This window comes from Xiphophorus hellerii, chromosome 10 (assembly GCF_003331165.1).
Source record: "Xiphophorus hellerii strain 12219 chromosome 10, Xiphophorus_hellerii-4.1, whole genome shotgun sequence".
Classification (NCBI taxonomy): Eukaryota; Metazoa; Chordata; class Actinopteri; order Cyprinodontiformes; family Poeciliidae; genus Xiphophorus; species Xiphophorus hellerii.
In genome coordinates, this window is record NC_045681.1 from 2939410 (window position 1) to 2954000 (window position 14591).

The following is a 14591-nucleotide window of genomic DNA, read 5'->3' on the forward strand; positions in this document are numbered from 1 at the left end:
AGTGAAGTTTAAACCCTGCATTCATTCCTGTGCAGCTTTGCAAGTGTTCTGCAGGTTGTTTTGAGCAACAGTGATTAATATATTGAAAGGTGGATTTGGAGTTGCAGTGCTGCTTGCAAGTTTACATACATTCACCACTGAATTTAATTATGTTATTATGTTATTAATAATAACATAATTATGATTTTTAGCCATTCTTCTTAAGCCGGTTACAATAAAAAATTTTACTGGGTGAGAAATTGTCCCAAAAATTATTGCAATAAACAATAATATTGTTGTTTTGAGACCATTTTCATGTAGTATAATAGTAATGTCATAAGAATGCAAGAACACATTCTCAAAGATGAATAAACTTTAAATTCTTATGGACATTTAACACTGAAACTGGTCGATATTTTAAATATTCAAAATAAACAAACAAAACAACAGAAACAATAGATTATGAATAAATTGTGAAGTTTCCTTTAACAAAATGTCCTACAAAAAGGCTAGTTGAGACCAAAACACCAGACTGAAGACTTTTCTCATCCAGGTTTTGGTAGAGAAAAAAGAGAAAAACAATAAATCATGCAAATGGAAATTATTGCGCTCGTTTTAATTATCATTCAATTAATTGATTTATTGCTTACAGCAACAGGTCTAATTCTTCTGTCAGGTCAGACTGAATAAAATATTCAGTATTAAACCACAGTGGGGAAGTTTAGGTGTAATGTTGATTTACACACAGATAAAAGAATAAAAATATGTCAAAGCAAAAATTAAAATAACAGGCTGTACAGTAAGAGCAACATTACAATGCATTTATTAAAAATAGTGTACTCAACTCCTAACGAATGTGCAACTGACTGAGATCATTTTAAGAAGTGTACAAAATGTGCATGTGCGTTTGAAAAAAAAAACAATTATTCCCAAAAAAAGAAAATAAAGCTGTGCAAACAACAGAGTTATCTAAATAACGGCAAAATTATTTGAAATTAGTAAAATAGTCCAAATGTCATGATCATACAGCATATAATTTGGTAAATTATAAAAACAAGAGCTGGGTAAACAAGTTCGAATTAAATTTTGGGTTTTCTTCACAAAATTATACATACTAAGAAATACACTTAGACCCATTTTGTGTATAAGCATTTAGTTTTCATGTGTGTTTGGGATTATTTTCCTGTTGGGACACCCAACTGTGTCCAGGTTGCAGAGTTCTGATCCAAAAAATAGCAAAACTAAATTGGTTATTTTTAATGAACAAATGAAAAAGCAGCAAATTTTAAGCCTCCAATAGAGAACCCTGTAGCTCTTATCAGGCATGGTGGTGGGAGCATCATACTGAGGGTCTGTTTGACATTTGATAGACTAAGGAAAGGGAACTACTTTCAAATGATTAATTTTCATCTTAAACCAGAGCTAACCACTAGGACAACAATCTAAACACACACTAGTATTGGTCTTAGAATGGATATAGAAGCTAACATTGATTTGACCTCTCACCCTTCCCCTGTTGAAGAAGTCAGTATTGTATCAGAAGTTTGGGAATAGCTACAAAAGCCATGTGGTTACTTAGCGACCCGCTAAAGGACGACTTATTAATATTAGTGGGAATTAATGTATGTAGTTGAGCTTATATGGATCATTTTGGCTTATTTGAGCTTAAAGAAACTAAATCAAAGTTTTTAATGCTTATTATATTGTATAATAAATGTTAGCAACTTATATTATATATATTTTTAGGTTATTTACTGTAAAAAATGGCACTATAAATTATTAAATTATTCTAAATACTAATTTTTGAATAAAGCTTTAAATTTTTTTACTGTTTCTATCCCTTATAGCTCAACATTTGTATAATCTATAGTTCTCTCTTTCATTTTTGTATTGTTTTTCCCACATATTAGTAAAAATATAATGAAAGTGATTGTTGTAATTATGTATTATTTCCTTCTGTAAGGTCTTTCTGGGCTGTTTGACACTGGCCTGCACCACGCCAGCCCCTCCGCTCCTGACGCCTCGGTCATGAACCTGATCTCAGCTCTGGAGTCCCGAGGTCCCCAGCCTCCGCCCTCCGCCTCCTCACTCCTCTCTCAGTTCCGCACACCATCCTGGCAGACAGGTGGGGCCATGTTAAATCCTCCCTGATGTGTTGACATTCAACCAGACCCAATGTCAATATGACATTTAAAAAAAGCAACCCTCCAATGTTTGCCTACATTAATATTCGGACAATTTGTGTGTGGGTGCATTCTGTTAAAAGATTTAAAAGGGGTCCGTTATGCAAAATTCACTACTTACATTTGGGTCTTCTAAAACAGTCCAAGTGCTTAAAAAAACCACCAAGCAATTTTTTGACAATAAATGAATGTTTCTTTGGTGTCAGGAAAATTAGCCTTTTCAAAAACCTCCCCATTGTTAAGTCATGTTCAACAGGCGATATGATGTCACCTAGCCAAGCAAGCAGAGCTCCAGCACTTTTGGTCAGCTGGTTTTACCACTGTATGAGCTGTACATTGACTGCTGGATAAGATAAATATTTTGTTGCTGACTTACCATTCAGAAACAATTTGCTACATTGTTGTTGTTTGTGCAGGTGGCTCCACTTATACTTTTAAAATATATACTGTTGTATCATTGTGCATCAGTTTGCAGCCATTTTCACATGCAACTGTAAATGTTGAGTTGGGGGCGTGGTCAACAGCAGTTTATTTTTATATATAGTGACAGGAGGCCCTATAATAGCTCATTCTGAAAGGACATGGCAGAACTAAAATTTCATTATCTAAGAATGATTTTATGCAAAAAATGTAATGAACATGTTTTATATAACCTTTAGACCCATCCCAATCTAAGTAACCATAATAGGTCACCTTTAAGGAGTTAACTGTACATAAAGCCTCTATTTAAATTTATTTAGATGATTTGATTAATTTTCCAATGTTTTCCTTTTCTAACAGCGATGCACACGCCTGCTCCTCCTGAACTGTTCATCTCTGGAGCCCTCCCTGGCTCTGGATCCTTCCCTTCCTCTTCAGCTCTTTCAGCCTATCAACATCCAGCATCCTTCTCCAGTCGCTCTTTCCCCACAGCTTCCCTTTCCCTCCAGGAAACGCCCACATTTAGCCCCACCTCCAATGGTCTGCTCTCCCCCCACGACCCTCTTATACACATCAAAGCGCCGTCCCAGTCCAGCCTGGGTTTTGATAGACTCCTATCGTCACAAGGTGCCGCTGCCGCCGCCGCCTACAGGGGCAGCCAGGACCCCACAGGCGCTTCGTCGGCCCAGGCATCTTCTGCCAGGCATCTGCAGTCGCACCAGTTCAATCTGCTATCATCTCAGCTTCAAGACCAGTCCTCCCAGCTGTACAACCCGTCCGTGTTCTCCTCAGCCCAGCCCCAACCTCAATCCCAGTCGCAGTCAAACTCGGCTCAGGAAAGGGCCATGCCCCGACAGGACAGCGTCATCAAGCACTACCAGCGGCCCTCGCCTGCTCAGTCGCAGCTCTCCTCCTCGGCTGCTCACTCTCTCCAGCACTATCTCAGCTGTGGAGGAGCGGGCTACCAGCAGATCGCCACCCACCACAGGCATGCTGGCCTTCCCTGCAGCCCGCTGGGTGACCAAAGCCCTTCCTCCGACCACAAGCCTGCCCCTCGCACTGAACAATATCGACCCATCATTCAGCCTCCCTACACCTCATCTTCCTCTTCTTCTTCTTCCTCTGCTGGAAAGGGTACAAAAAGTAGTTCAAGTAGTGGTTATTCTTCAGGAAGTTCTGCGTCGTCATCAAGGACTCCTCATACGCCCCCCTCGGCTTCCTCAACCTCCTCCTCCTCGTCCTCTTCTTCTGCAACGTCAGGAGCTCATCCTTCAAACTCGATTCCAACGTCTAGCTCCAGCGCTGCTCCATCTCGACAGCAGCCGCCCCCTCAACCTGCTCCGCCTCCCCCTACTCCTCAGCAGCAGCCTCCCTCCACCTCCACTTCAGCTCCCCAATCTCTCCCCAAGTCCTGCTTGTCTGGTTACGGCTCCCCAGTGCCCCCTGTAAAGACCCCCACCTCTGCTCTTACTGGTCAGACTCCACCTCAACAACAAACTCAGTCATATTCTCCCAATCAGCCCCCTACATCCCACCTGGCACAGTCCTATGGAGGCTTCAACTCACCACAAGCCCAAGACTTGAGCTCTGGTACGGCTGGAAAAGGTTACGGAAGTTTAGGTGGGCGGAGCCATTCGTATTCCACTGATTTGTATGGAGCTGATTCTGCTTATGGATCACTGCCCTCCTCTTTAGGTGGAGCGGGCAGCCCATCACTTGGTTACGGAGCTCCAGGTCACTCACCTGCCCTTCTAAGGTCAAGTGGTTCCTCAGGTAGTGGAGCGTCTGGGGGAGGAAGCAGCAGCGGCGCAGGGAGCGGGAACTCCGGATCTGGAGGAGCAACGGGAAACAGTATGACCAGCGAGAGAGGTGGAGGAGGCAGCGGGGGAGGTTCCTATCATATTCCCGACTCCAGCCCCTCTCCATCGGGCAACTCGGGCATAATCCGGCCGGGTCTGCACTCCCCAGTGCCCACCTGTCCCACTCAGTCTCCAGGAGGCGCTGGCTCAAATAAATACATTCCCTCTGTTCTCTCTCCTACTTTTCTCGCATCGCCCCAGGCATACCCTGATACCAGAGGCCCTTCCTCCCAACCCCAGTCGTATCATTCCAATTCCTCCAAAGCAAAACCGGACGGGTCTATGATGGGCGTGGGCTCTCAGAGATCCCAGGAGGAAGTGGACGACGACGACGAGTTCTTGATTCAGCATCTGCTGCAATCCCAAGCAAGCCCAGCTCCTCAGGCTGCTCATCACCACGCTCAGCAACAGCCTCAGCAGGCGTCGCAGCAAACGCAACCGCAGCCACAATCCGTACCCCCGACCAGCGATTCGGGCAAAGGGATGAGTTATGACATGGGCAAGACCCCTGAGGAGAGGTACCACCCCCAGAGCGTTATACGCACGCACAGTGCGACGCCTTCTGCCGGGGTGGGGAATACAGGTTCTGGAGGGTCCATTTCTGGACTTGACAACCAGCTAGAGATGTCACTAAAGAAGCAGCAGCATCAACACCATCATCAACCGCAACAAAGGAGCGACCGATCTGTTGGGGGCAGCAGAAACGGCAATGGAAGAGGCAGCGCCGAGCAAGTGCACTCGCACCTCCATCATCACGACGGCCTCGGTTCTGTTGTCCACTATGGCCGGGGCGACCCCTACACCCAACACTCTCTTGCCGCCCAACACTCCTCCCACAGTCAGCACGTGTCCTCGCATTCTCAGATGCCGCCTCACCAGATGGATCTCCAGAAGAAGCCGCAGGAGCGTGCCGAAATCCCGTATCCTCGGAAAACGCCGGAGCTACAACAGCAGCACTCGCAGTCCCAAGCCGCTGTGTCCCTCATGGACTCCCCCACAGACCAGTCCCGTCAGCCGCCACACTTGCTGCAGTCGGTGCTATCCCACACCACCCGCAACAAGCTGGAGCCCCATCAGCCGCACCACAAGATGGACTCCCACCGCCAACACCAACAGCACCACAAAATGGATCCCCTCCCCCCGCATCAACATTCTAAAATGGACTCCCACCCTCAGCATCAGCAGCACCAGAAAATGGACTCCCATCAGCACCCGCAGCACCACAAAATAGACTCTCACTCTCAGCACCAACAGCACCATAAAATGGACTCCCATAGCCAACAGCAGCACTCCATCAGCCAGCAGCAAGCGGTGATGGAAGGAGCCGGCGGGAGACTGGGCTCCAGTAAACACCAGGCTCAGTCCCAGTCTCAAACCACCCAGCTCCAGCTTCAGCTGCAGTCGCAGGCATTGGAAGTGGCAGCCGCCCACTACAACCATGGCGCACATCAGCATGACCAGAGCCAGGTCAAGCAGAGCTCCGTGGTCTCCTCCCTGGACATGCTGGAGCGCTCGCTCTCCCAAACCTCCAGCGCTGATGTTGGCGTAGCAGAAGACAGGCGTGGAGGACCGGGCAGCGCAGGGCGGAGCGGTGGCGGAGCCGGCGGCAGTGATCGCCACCGGCAGCCTCAGCAGGAGCCTCAGAGGCAGCACCCTCCCCACCATCAGCCGCAGCAGTCCCACCACTCGGCCCCAGAGCTCCACTCCTTCCTGACAGAACCCGACATTGGCTTGTCCACACCGTCTCACATGCACCACCTGTCGCAGCATCATGCCCAGCAGCAGCAGACTTCTCAACACCACCTCCCTCACCCTCAGCAGCAACCGCCTCACCCTCACCACATACCCCCGCCCTCTGCTTCAGCCCACCCCCAGAATCAGCCCGACCCCCAGCAACCGCTCCCAAGCCAGCTCGCCTCACAGCAGAGCCAACTGGACCAGCAGCGCTCCGACCAGCATCAGTTCGATACGGTCAGCCCGGTGGAGAAAGCAGACCAGAACCAACAGAGCAACCGCTTCGTTCCGTTAACCTCCATCTGCTTCCCGGACTCCCTCCTTCAGGATGAGGACCGCTCCTTCTTCCCAGGGATGGAAGACATGTTTTGCGCAGAGGACTACAAGTCGAGCTGTGCCGGCGGCGCCGGTCCAGGTCCGGAGGAGATGAATGAAAGCCACCCCGGGCAGGAAGGGATGGACTCGATGAAAGCCGGACAGAGTGCCGGAGGAGCTGCGGGCGGTAGCGGACCCGGTTATGACATGATGGGTCACCATGGTGGTGATCAGGCGTATGAACCATACTGTCACGGCCTGGAGGAACCCAGCAGCAACACCATGACTCTAGATCTAGACTCTCTCAAAACCCACGAGCTTCCCTCTACGGTCAACACTGAACAGTTGGGTCTGATACAGTCCCAGCCTCCAGCCATGGGGATGGGCTCCAACCCAGCTGGTCCAAACAACGCCGGAGCAAAGCTCTCCTCTGGTCCTGGAGGAACCGGCTCTGGAGCCGGTTCCGGAGGCCTCCAGTCGCCCATCTTCTGCTCATCTCGTCCCAAGAAACTCCTCAAATCCAGTTCGTTCCATCTGCTAAAGGAGCGCAGGGACCCCAACACACTACCTAAGAAAAGCTACGCCCAAGAATATGAATTTGAGGATGACGAAGATAAAGCTGACCAGCCTGCCGACATCCGGCTGAACAGCCGCAGGCTACCTGACCTTTTACCAGATTTAGTCTCCAGTTGCCGAAAGGGAGGAGGCGGAGGATCACTGAGCCCCTTAATGGGCGACATCGATTTTTACCACGCCTCTGGCTACTCCTCTATGGGTTCACACTCTATCCTTCCTCCAGACGGACCCAAGAAGAGAGGCCGAAAGCCCACCAGGCCAAAAAGAGAGGGCCCCCCAAGGCCCAGAGGCAGGCCGCGTATCCGCCCCATGCCGGAGCCCTACACCCCACGGGGCATGATGGGAGAGATGGGTGGATCAGGCGTTGGAGGGGGGTTCAACGTGGAGGGACGGGGTAGAGGTAGAGGGCGTGGAAGCCGAGGAAGAGGAGGAAGGAGGGAGGATATGTACATGGAGATGAGCGGGAAGGAGCAGGATCAGATGCATTCTCACCACCTGCAGCAGCAGCAGCTCCATCACCAGCCCCAGCAGCAGCAGCAGCATGAGCCCATCCCGCCTCTCAAGGTCGGTAGGCCTCCATCAAACAACAGCAAAACAAAAAACAGATCTGATTGTTGTCGCTAGACCTTTCACAATAACAAATTTTACTGGACGATAAATTGTTCCATAAATTATGGTGATAAACGATAATATTGATGTTTTGACACCATTTTCAAGTAATATAATAATAATGGCATAATAAGTTTGTCCTCTTAAACATCAATTAACTTTAATTTTGTAAAGAAAACTTAACACTAAGTCAGCCAATGAGTTTGATAATTTCCATTCTGATTATTAATACTTTTTAAAGGCCAATCTTCACAATCCATTTAATTTCTGGTTTCGGTGGTATGCAGTATTTATTCATTTATTGCTTTTGGTCGTTTATGCATTTATTTTGGATATTTAAAATTTCAGTTCCCGCGATATTGATATTTGAGAGGTCAAACTTGCATTATTATGCCATTATCATTATATTGTCTCAAAACAACAGTATTATCGTTATAATTTCTGGGGAAATTTATTGTCCAGCAAAATTTGTTACGATTTATGGCAGGCCTACTTGACACTGGAGCTAGAAGATATTTTAAAATATCACCTTACTAACTTAAATCAGCTGAAACATTTTTAATGAAAGGAATAGTCAAATATCAAGCCCAAAATTATACCAGAACCTTGAAGTTTATGGTTTCCCTGAAATTTATCAAATGTTTTACAAGAAGCGTGTAAACTTGGACTGGAACTTCCAATAATTTTATTTCTGATGATTAATTAAGATCTTTGATTAAAGAAATGGCACATTCTTCAGATATTTCACTTAACCATATAAACCTTTTTACTTAATATTCCAAATACATTAAAAGATGTAAATATACTAATTAAATTCTTAATGCAATTTAATAACATGGCATTCCTTTAGTGGATTTGAACCAGGTGAAGCTAAAACTATGCCACTCTGGGAGTTTTGTCTAAGACAGGTTTACAGAAAAAAAGTGTTTTTATCTTGCATGTGCATATATTTTGTATAGTTTTGGCTTAATTACTGCTGTGAATATGTTTTTTTTCAGTAAATAGCCTTTTTTGTGTCTGTAAACTCCGAGCTAATGATTAATCGATTACTACATTAGCTGATTATTTCAGTAATCGATTAATCATGTTTAAGCTGATAAATAGTTTCAGCTCTAGTGTGTTTTAGCCTAGGGCTGAAAACACACTAGGGTTGTTTCGTATAGAAAAAATCTTCAGTAAATAAAATCTTGTTCAACTTGTTTTATCATAACGCGCTGGAAAAACAGAACAGTTCAAATGGTCATAATTATTCTACTGTATGTAAGCATCTGGCCCAGACTTTAGAAGATGTGGCGCTGTTGGCATTGTGAGAAACCAGACGTTGTTTAATATGATTAATTTGTCCCCACTCTTATTTTAAATGCATTTAATTTCAAATGAATGACCTTTAAGTCATCTTTAGATTCCTGACTTTCTCTCTGTTGATGCAGATCAAGTTGCCAGTTGGTACTCTGTCCTCCTCTGACGCCTTGCTGAGAACAGACTCTTTGTCTGGCACCGACCCGGCTTTGTCAGACGGCTCGGTTGGCTCTGCTCCGTCGCTCGGTTTAAGTCCTGGACCTCCCTGCAGCACTGAGAGCACCAGGAGCCAGGACAAGAGCAAACAGAAGAGCCAGATGATAAGTGAAGGAGTGGATGAAGAGGGACTGGATGAAAGGGTAAAAGTTCTTCCTATGAGGACAGAATGCTTCAATTTAGGGCTGGGCGATAAATCAATTATATTAATAAAATTTTGGGGTTTTGAAATTTACATTTTTGGAAAATCTGGAATTTTTTTTGTGCGTTTCAATAGTTCAGAGTGATTTCAGCTCGACTGGGCCGCCATCTTATTCATGGAGTGTATTTTATAGCTTCTGTTTATTTGGACTTTGAATGGTCAATTCTATGACGGAAAATTATAAGAATAAGGTCGTACGACAATAGACTAAATAATACAAGAATGAAATCATATTAGAATAAAAAAAAATTAATTTTATGAAAATTACAAAACAAAAAAACAAGAAATTTAAATGAGGAATGTAGAGCAGCTTGTGAATTTATTCTTTGGAATTGGTTTTATAGACAACACTTAATTCAAATACTTCATCTTTTAACACATCAGCATTAAATTATCAGTAACAGGACTTTGAACTGATTCTAAGATACTGTATAACTACATCAGATCATTATAACTCTAAAAGCTTTTTTTTCTCATTAAAATTTTTTTTTCTCATTTCAGGAATTTTTGTTCTCTTAAAATCGCATTGTTCTACTAACATTATGACTTTATTCTCGTCATTTAAAAACACATTTTCGTGTCCTAATACTCTGTCGTACAGACGGGTTGACTGAAATAAAAAACACTTGTTGAAATTTTATGTCAGAAACAAAAGAAAGAAGAAAAAAAAATGTGATGTGGTATTAAAAAACTTTGAGATTTAGTTTTTAATCCACATCACCCGACCCTACGGTAGTTCAATTACAGCAGCTTGAAGTTGAATGTTTGATAGTTGTGAGGTTCACTCCTACAGCTGATGTCTGTCGTGCTTCTTCCAGGGAGATGAGAAGGACTGCGAGTCCAAAGCTGGCTTTGTGGCTTCGTTCTTGGACTTCCTGAAGACGGGGAAGCGGCCTCCGGGTCTGGACATCTCACCGGGAATGGACCACGACAACAGCGAGACGTCGCCCTGTAAATCCGGGGGTCTGCGCCCACTTTCTCCGGCGCCGCCTCCTCCGCCGCCGCCGCCTCCGTTTGGGGACGGCGAGGGGAATGGCGGGCTTGCTCTCGGCAACTGCTCCAGCCCCAAGCGCTTAGAGGACGAGCTGAAGAGAAACCTGGAGACGCTGCCGTCTTTCTCCTCCGACGAGGAGGATTCGGTCGGGAAGAACCAGGACCTCCAGAAGAGCATCTCCTCGGCCATTTCAGCTCTGTACGACACTCCTCAGCTGACGTCCAACATCCAGGCTCCTCTACCTCCTCCTCCGCCCCAGCCCCAGGCTCAGACTATCGAGGCTCCCCTCTCCCCCACCATGGAGCCTCCCGCGCTGAGCCCACAGCCCACCGTGCAAACCGCACACTCCCAGCCCGAGTCTGACGAACCAGACATCCTTCCTCCAGAAGACGGCAACATGGAGGAGGACAAAGAGGACGAGATGGAAGAGGAACGGAGTACAGGAGAAGAAGAAGAGAGGGATATAATGGAGGAAAGGGAACCACAGCTGGAGACGCTGGGTGCTCCTAAACTTGATGGTGAGTTTTACCGGAAATCTTACGACCTGGAATATTTTTATCCTACAGATCACTCGGTTTTTTATTTTTAATTTTAAACAGTAGGTATGGGCCAATTACCATGTTATGAAAAAGTCACAGTTTCAAAACCAGGAAAATTCTCCATCATTTTTCCTGTCACAATATCTCATTTTGCTGGACGATAAATTGCCCCAGGAATTATTGCGATAAACGATAATATTGTTGTTTTTAGACTATAATGTAATGATAAACATATAACAATATATACAACACTTATGAATAATATTTAAGTAATATATTTCTCTTGTCACAACTTGTCTACATGAGTGTTGTTGGATTGTTTATTTGATTAATGAATTGCAAAGCTCTGTTTGTGATTTTGGTCATTTCTGTGTGCATACAATTTACAGCTCTTGAAAAATGAAGGGACAACATAAAATATTCAGTTCTTTGATTTGACTTTTTATAGGTATATGTTTGAGTAAAATGAACATTGTTCTTTTATTCTATGAACTACTGACAACATGTTTCAGAAATTTCAAGCAAAAATTTAGCATTTATCTGCAGAAAATGAGTCAAAATAATGAAAAGATGCTTTCAGACCTCAAATAATGCAAATAAAACAAGTTGATATTTATTTAGAAACAATACTAATGTTTAAACTCAGAAAGAGTTCATAAATCAACATTTGGTGGAATAACCATGAGGTTTTCAATGCAGTGGTCTCTTCATTTTTTCCAGACCTGCATATAAACAGGTTTGATGTAATCTGCTTTACATCAAACTCTTCAAACACAATAAAAACTCCCAACACGATACATTACATCAACAAAGTAACCTGATTTGTCTTAACTGTTAAAGGAGTGGAGAAACAATTCTCTTATTTTTATGTAAACTTGATCAGCAAAGCTTCATTATGTTATGTGCCAAAAAGTAATCAAGTATGACATTTAAGAAGTGAATCACATTCACATCAAAGTAGGCTAAAGAAAATGCTAAATGACGCATTTTAGATTTCTGCAATCATATTTTTACCTAAGGTTATGACACTGTCATAATTTCATACCAGCCCAGAAAAGCAGCAGGATTTTCTGTAATCCAAAACGTCTGCTTAGTTCTGTATAAATTCTTCACTTATCTGGGTAAGAGATTAAAATCTCTTTTTTTTAAGACATACCTGGGCAGGAAGGCAATAACACAACAAACACATCCTTATCTACTACAAACAAATACCCCAGTCATTCTACCAAACCCATAAGGAAAAACCAGAACGAAAACATTCACACCAACTCCCTGATTGTGGTCGGAGGCGTTCAGGTTTCTAATGTAAGCGGGACAGTAAAGGTCAGAAACCACATGATTGACAGATCTCTGTGTCTTTCCTGCGAGTCGTTGGGGTCACTGTGACTTGGTAGTTGCTTTTTAACTCAACCAGGGTTGTGTCTAAAGGTCTGAGTGATTTTGAAACCTTTGTTCATGGTTGTTGTTTTTCCTGTTTACCAAAGATGGCTATAATTACTTCTCTGCCAAACTATGCGGCAGGTTTAGGTGGAGCTTTTTTTAAACTTAGCTGTTTAGTTTCTGTCTGTTAAAATATCTAAACAGATTCTGGTCGGTTGCCTTTGCTCAGGTTCTTTCTAGAGGTGCATCGAGAAATTGACTTGTGACTAGAATCAACCAATTTTTCCTGTCACTCAAAACTCCAATCTTTTTCCAATCAGTAAATGCGCCACATGACACTCTTTGGTGTTGAAGTTGCTATGGAGTAAAGACTTCTGCTAACAATTATTTACTACTTGAGTAATTGAATTGGCACTTTCTGCAGATTTTTCATTTAACCTCTCAAGCTGGTTTTATATAATATTAGTAACAAAAATGCAAAGAAATAATTAAATTAATTTTCTAAACGATAAAATTAAAATTTTACTTCCTAAAATGCACCAGCATGCGTAGCATTTTTTTTAGTGCATACTTAATCGTTTGTAGCAAAGAATGTCTTTGCAGCTAAAAAAAATACATTTATTATTAACATGTTAAAAGCTCAGCCCTTTTGGCTTGTTATCAGTCCAGTGTAATCATCCGGCGATTATTTTTTTGATATTTAAATTGCACAAGGTTATTAATAGGAGATTCTATTCCTGAATTTGAAGAAAATTAAGCTCAAACTGCCACTTGAGGAGTTCTGGGTAGGACATATTTTAAGACAATTATGGGTTTTTAATTTTAAATGCAAAATGTATTTATATTTTGTACAGTTTTGGCATAATTACTGCTCTTACATTACTGTCCATGTCACCACACAAATACCCATTCTCCACCAGAAGCACAAACAGTAAGAAGGTGGAAATAAAATAAAGTGGAAATAAAGATTTGGTTATCAAACTGATAACCGTATGTTAAAAATAAAAACATTATTTTTATACAGATGTTGATGCTAATATATTTTTGCACCCTTAATTATCTGTCTGTGGTGTGTTTAAAGAGAAATATACAAAGAAAAAGCAAAAAGCGTCTGTAATTTCAGTTACTCAGTCAGGCTGCAATAGGGTGAGAGAGAGCAAAAGTTTAAGCAATTAAGAAGGCTGAATGGAGTGCATCCAAAGTTCTCAGTTTTATAATTTTGAGCATTTAACTTGTGCTTTAGGTAAAAATGTTTGGAACCTATTAGAAATTTTACACAGACTGATGTTTTAGTGAAGCTAACTAAGCTAATTCCTCATAGTAGATGCTAGAGGTGGTGAAATATGCTAGCTCTGTTATCATTTCTTGTTTTACAACAACTGCACTGACACGTATTGCACATGTATTCTGGCTGACTAAATAAAAACAGACAGAATAAAAAAAAACACTAAATATTATTAATATAGTACGTCTTTTTATACTATAATTCTAAGATGAACCACTAAAGTCAGGATCAGCAAGTCAAAATTAACAAAGCTCGTTGCATCTGCAGTTTGTTTGGGTGTTTTGCACTTGTGGTCAGCCAGTCTCATTTCTAGACTAAGGATGAATCAATGGTAGATTTTAGTTTTACTGACATTTAGTCATTCAGCTCTGCAGAGGCCTGCTAGCGAGCTGTTCAGCCAATCCAGGTGTGTCTGAAAGGGAATAAATTCAAGCTCAAAAATACTTTATTAATCCAAATGGAAATTTAATGAATTTGATAAACTAAAATTTTATACATTTAATTTAAGTTTAATAATTGACTTTAAGTCTAATAATTTTAAATTTAATACATTTAAATGTATTTAATGAGTCTTAAAGTCGCAGGACAGCAGCCGTTCTGTCTTTGATTTAAAATGTGTATGTAATGGTTAAGAAGTATAATGTTAGAACAAAAACAAAATCTTCTGTAATGTCTACTTTGATGTCTTATTAGTCTCAAATAAATGCACTAAATATATTAAATATAGCACTCAGACTAATTGTGTCTCTAACACTGTTGAAATTTAGCTACTTAAAGTCTGCTACTTTGAAACAGTAATAAATTATCAATAATCTAATGCATTAAAGTAGAATTAGTTCTCACTACAGTAAGTTTGACCTTCATATGTATGTTTGTTTGTTCTTAATCAAAATACTGTGTTCTGAGAATGAATGTTATACCATCATCTATATTATTATACTTATATTAAGTATAATTATTAGTGTAATACAGTGTCCACTAACTAAAACAAGTGCCATTGG

General features: G+C 42.5%; 1 protein-coding gene across 2 annotated transcripts in view; it reads left to right on the top strand.

The window, feature by feature from the left end:
* Positions 1–14591, top strand: part of prr12a (proline rich 12a) — a 28074-nt gene that overhangs the window by 3117 nt on the left and 10366 nt on the right. For both annotated transcript variants that reach the window (XM_032575184.1, XM_032575183.1), the window contains exons 3-6: positions 1943–2104; positions 2943–7630; positions 9106–9333; positions 10211–10904. In XM_032575184.1, coding sequence (XP_032431075.1) covers positions 1943–2104; positions 2943–7630; positions 9106–9333; positions 10211–10904 — 5772 coding nt within the window. The remainder of the gene's footprint in view (positions 1–1942; positions 2105–2942; positions 7631–9105; positions 9334–10210; positions 10905–14591) is intronic.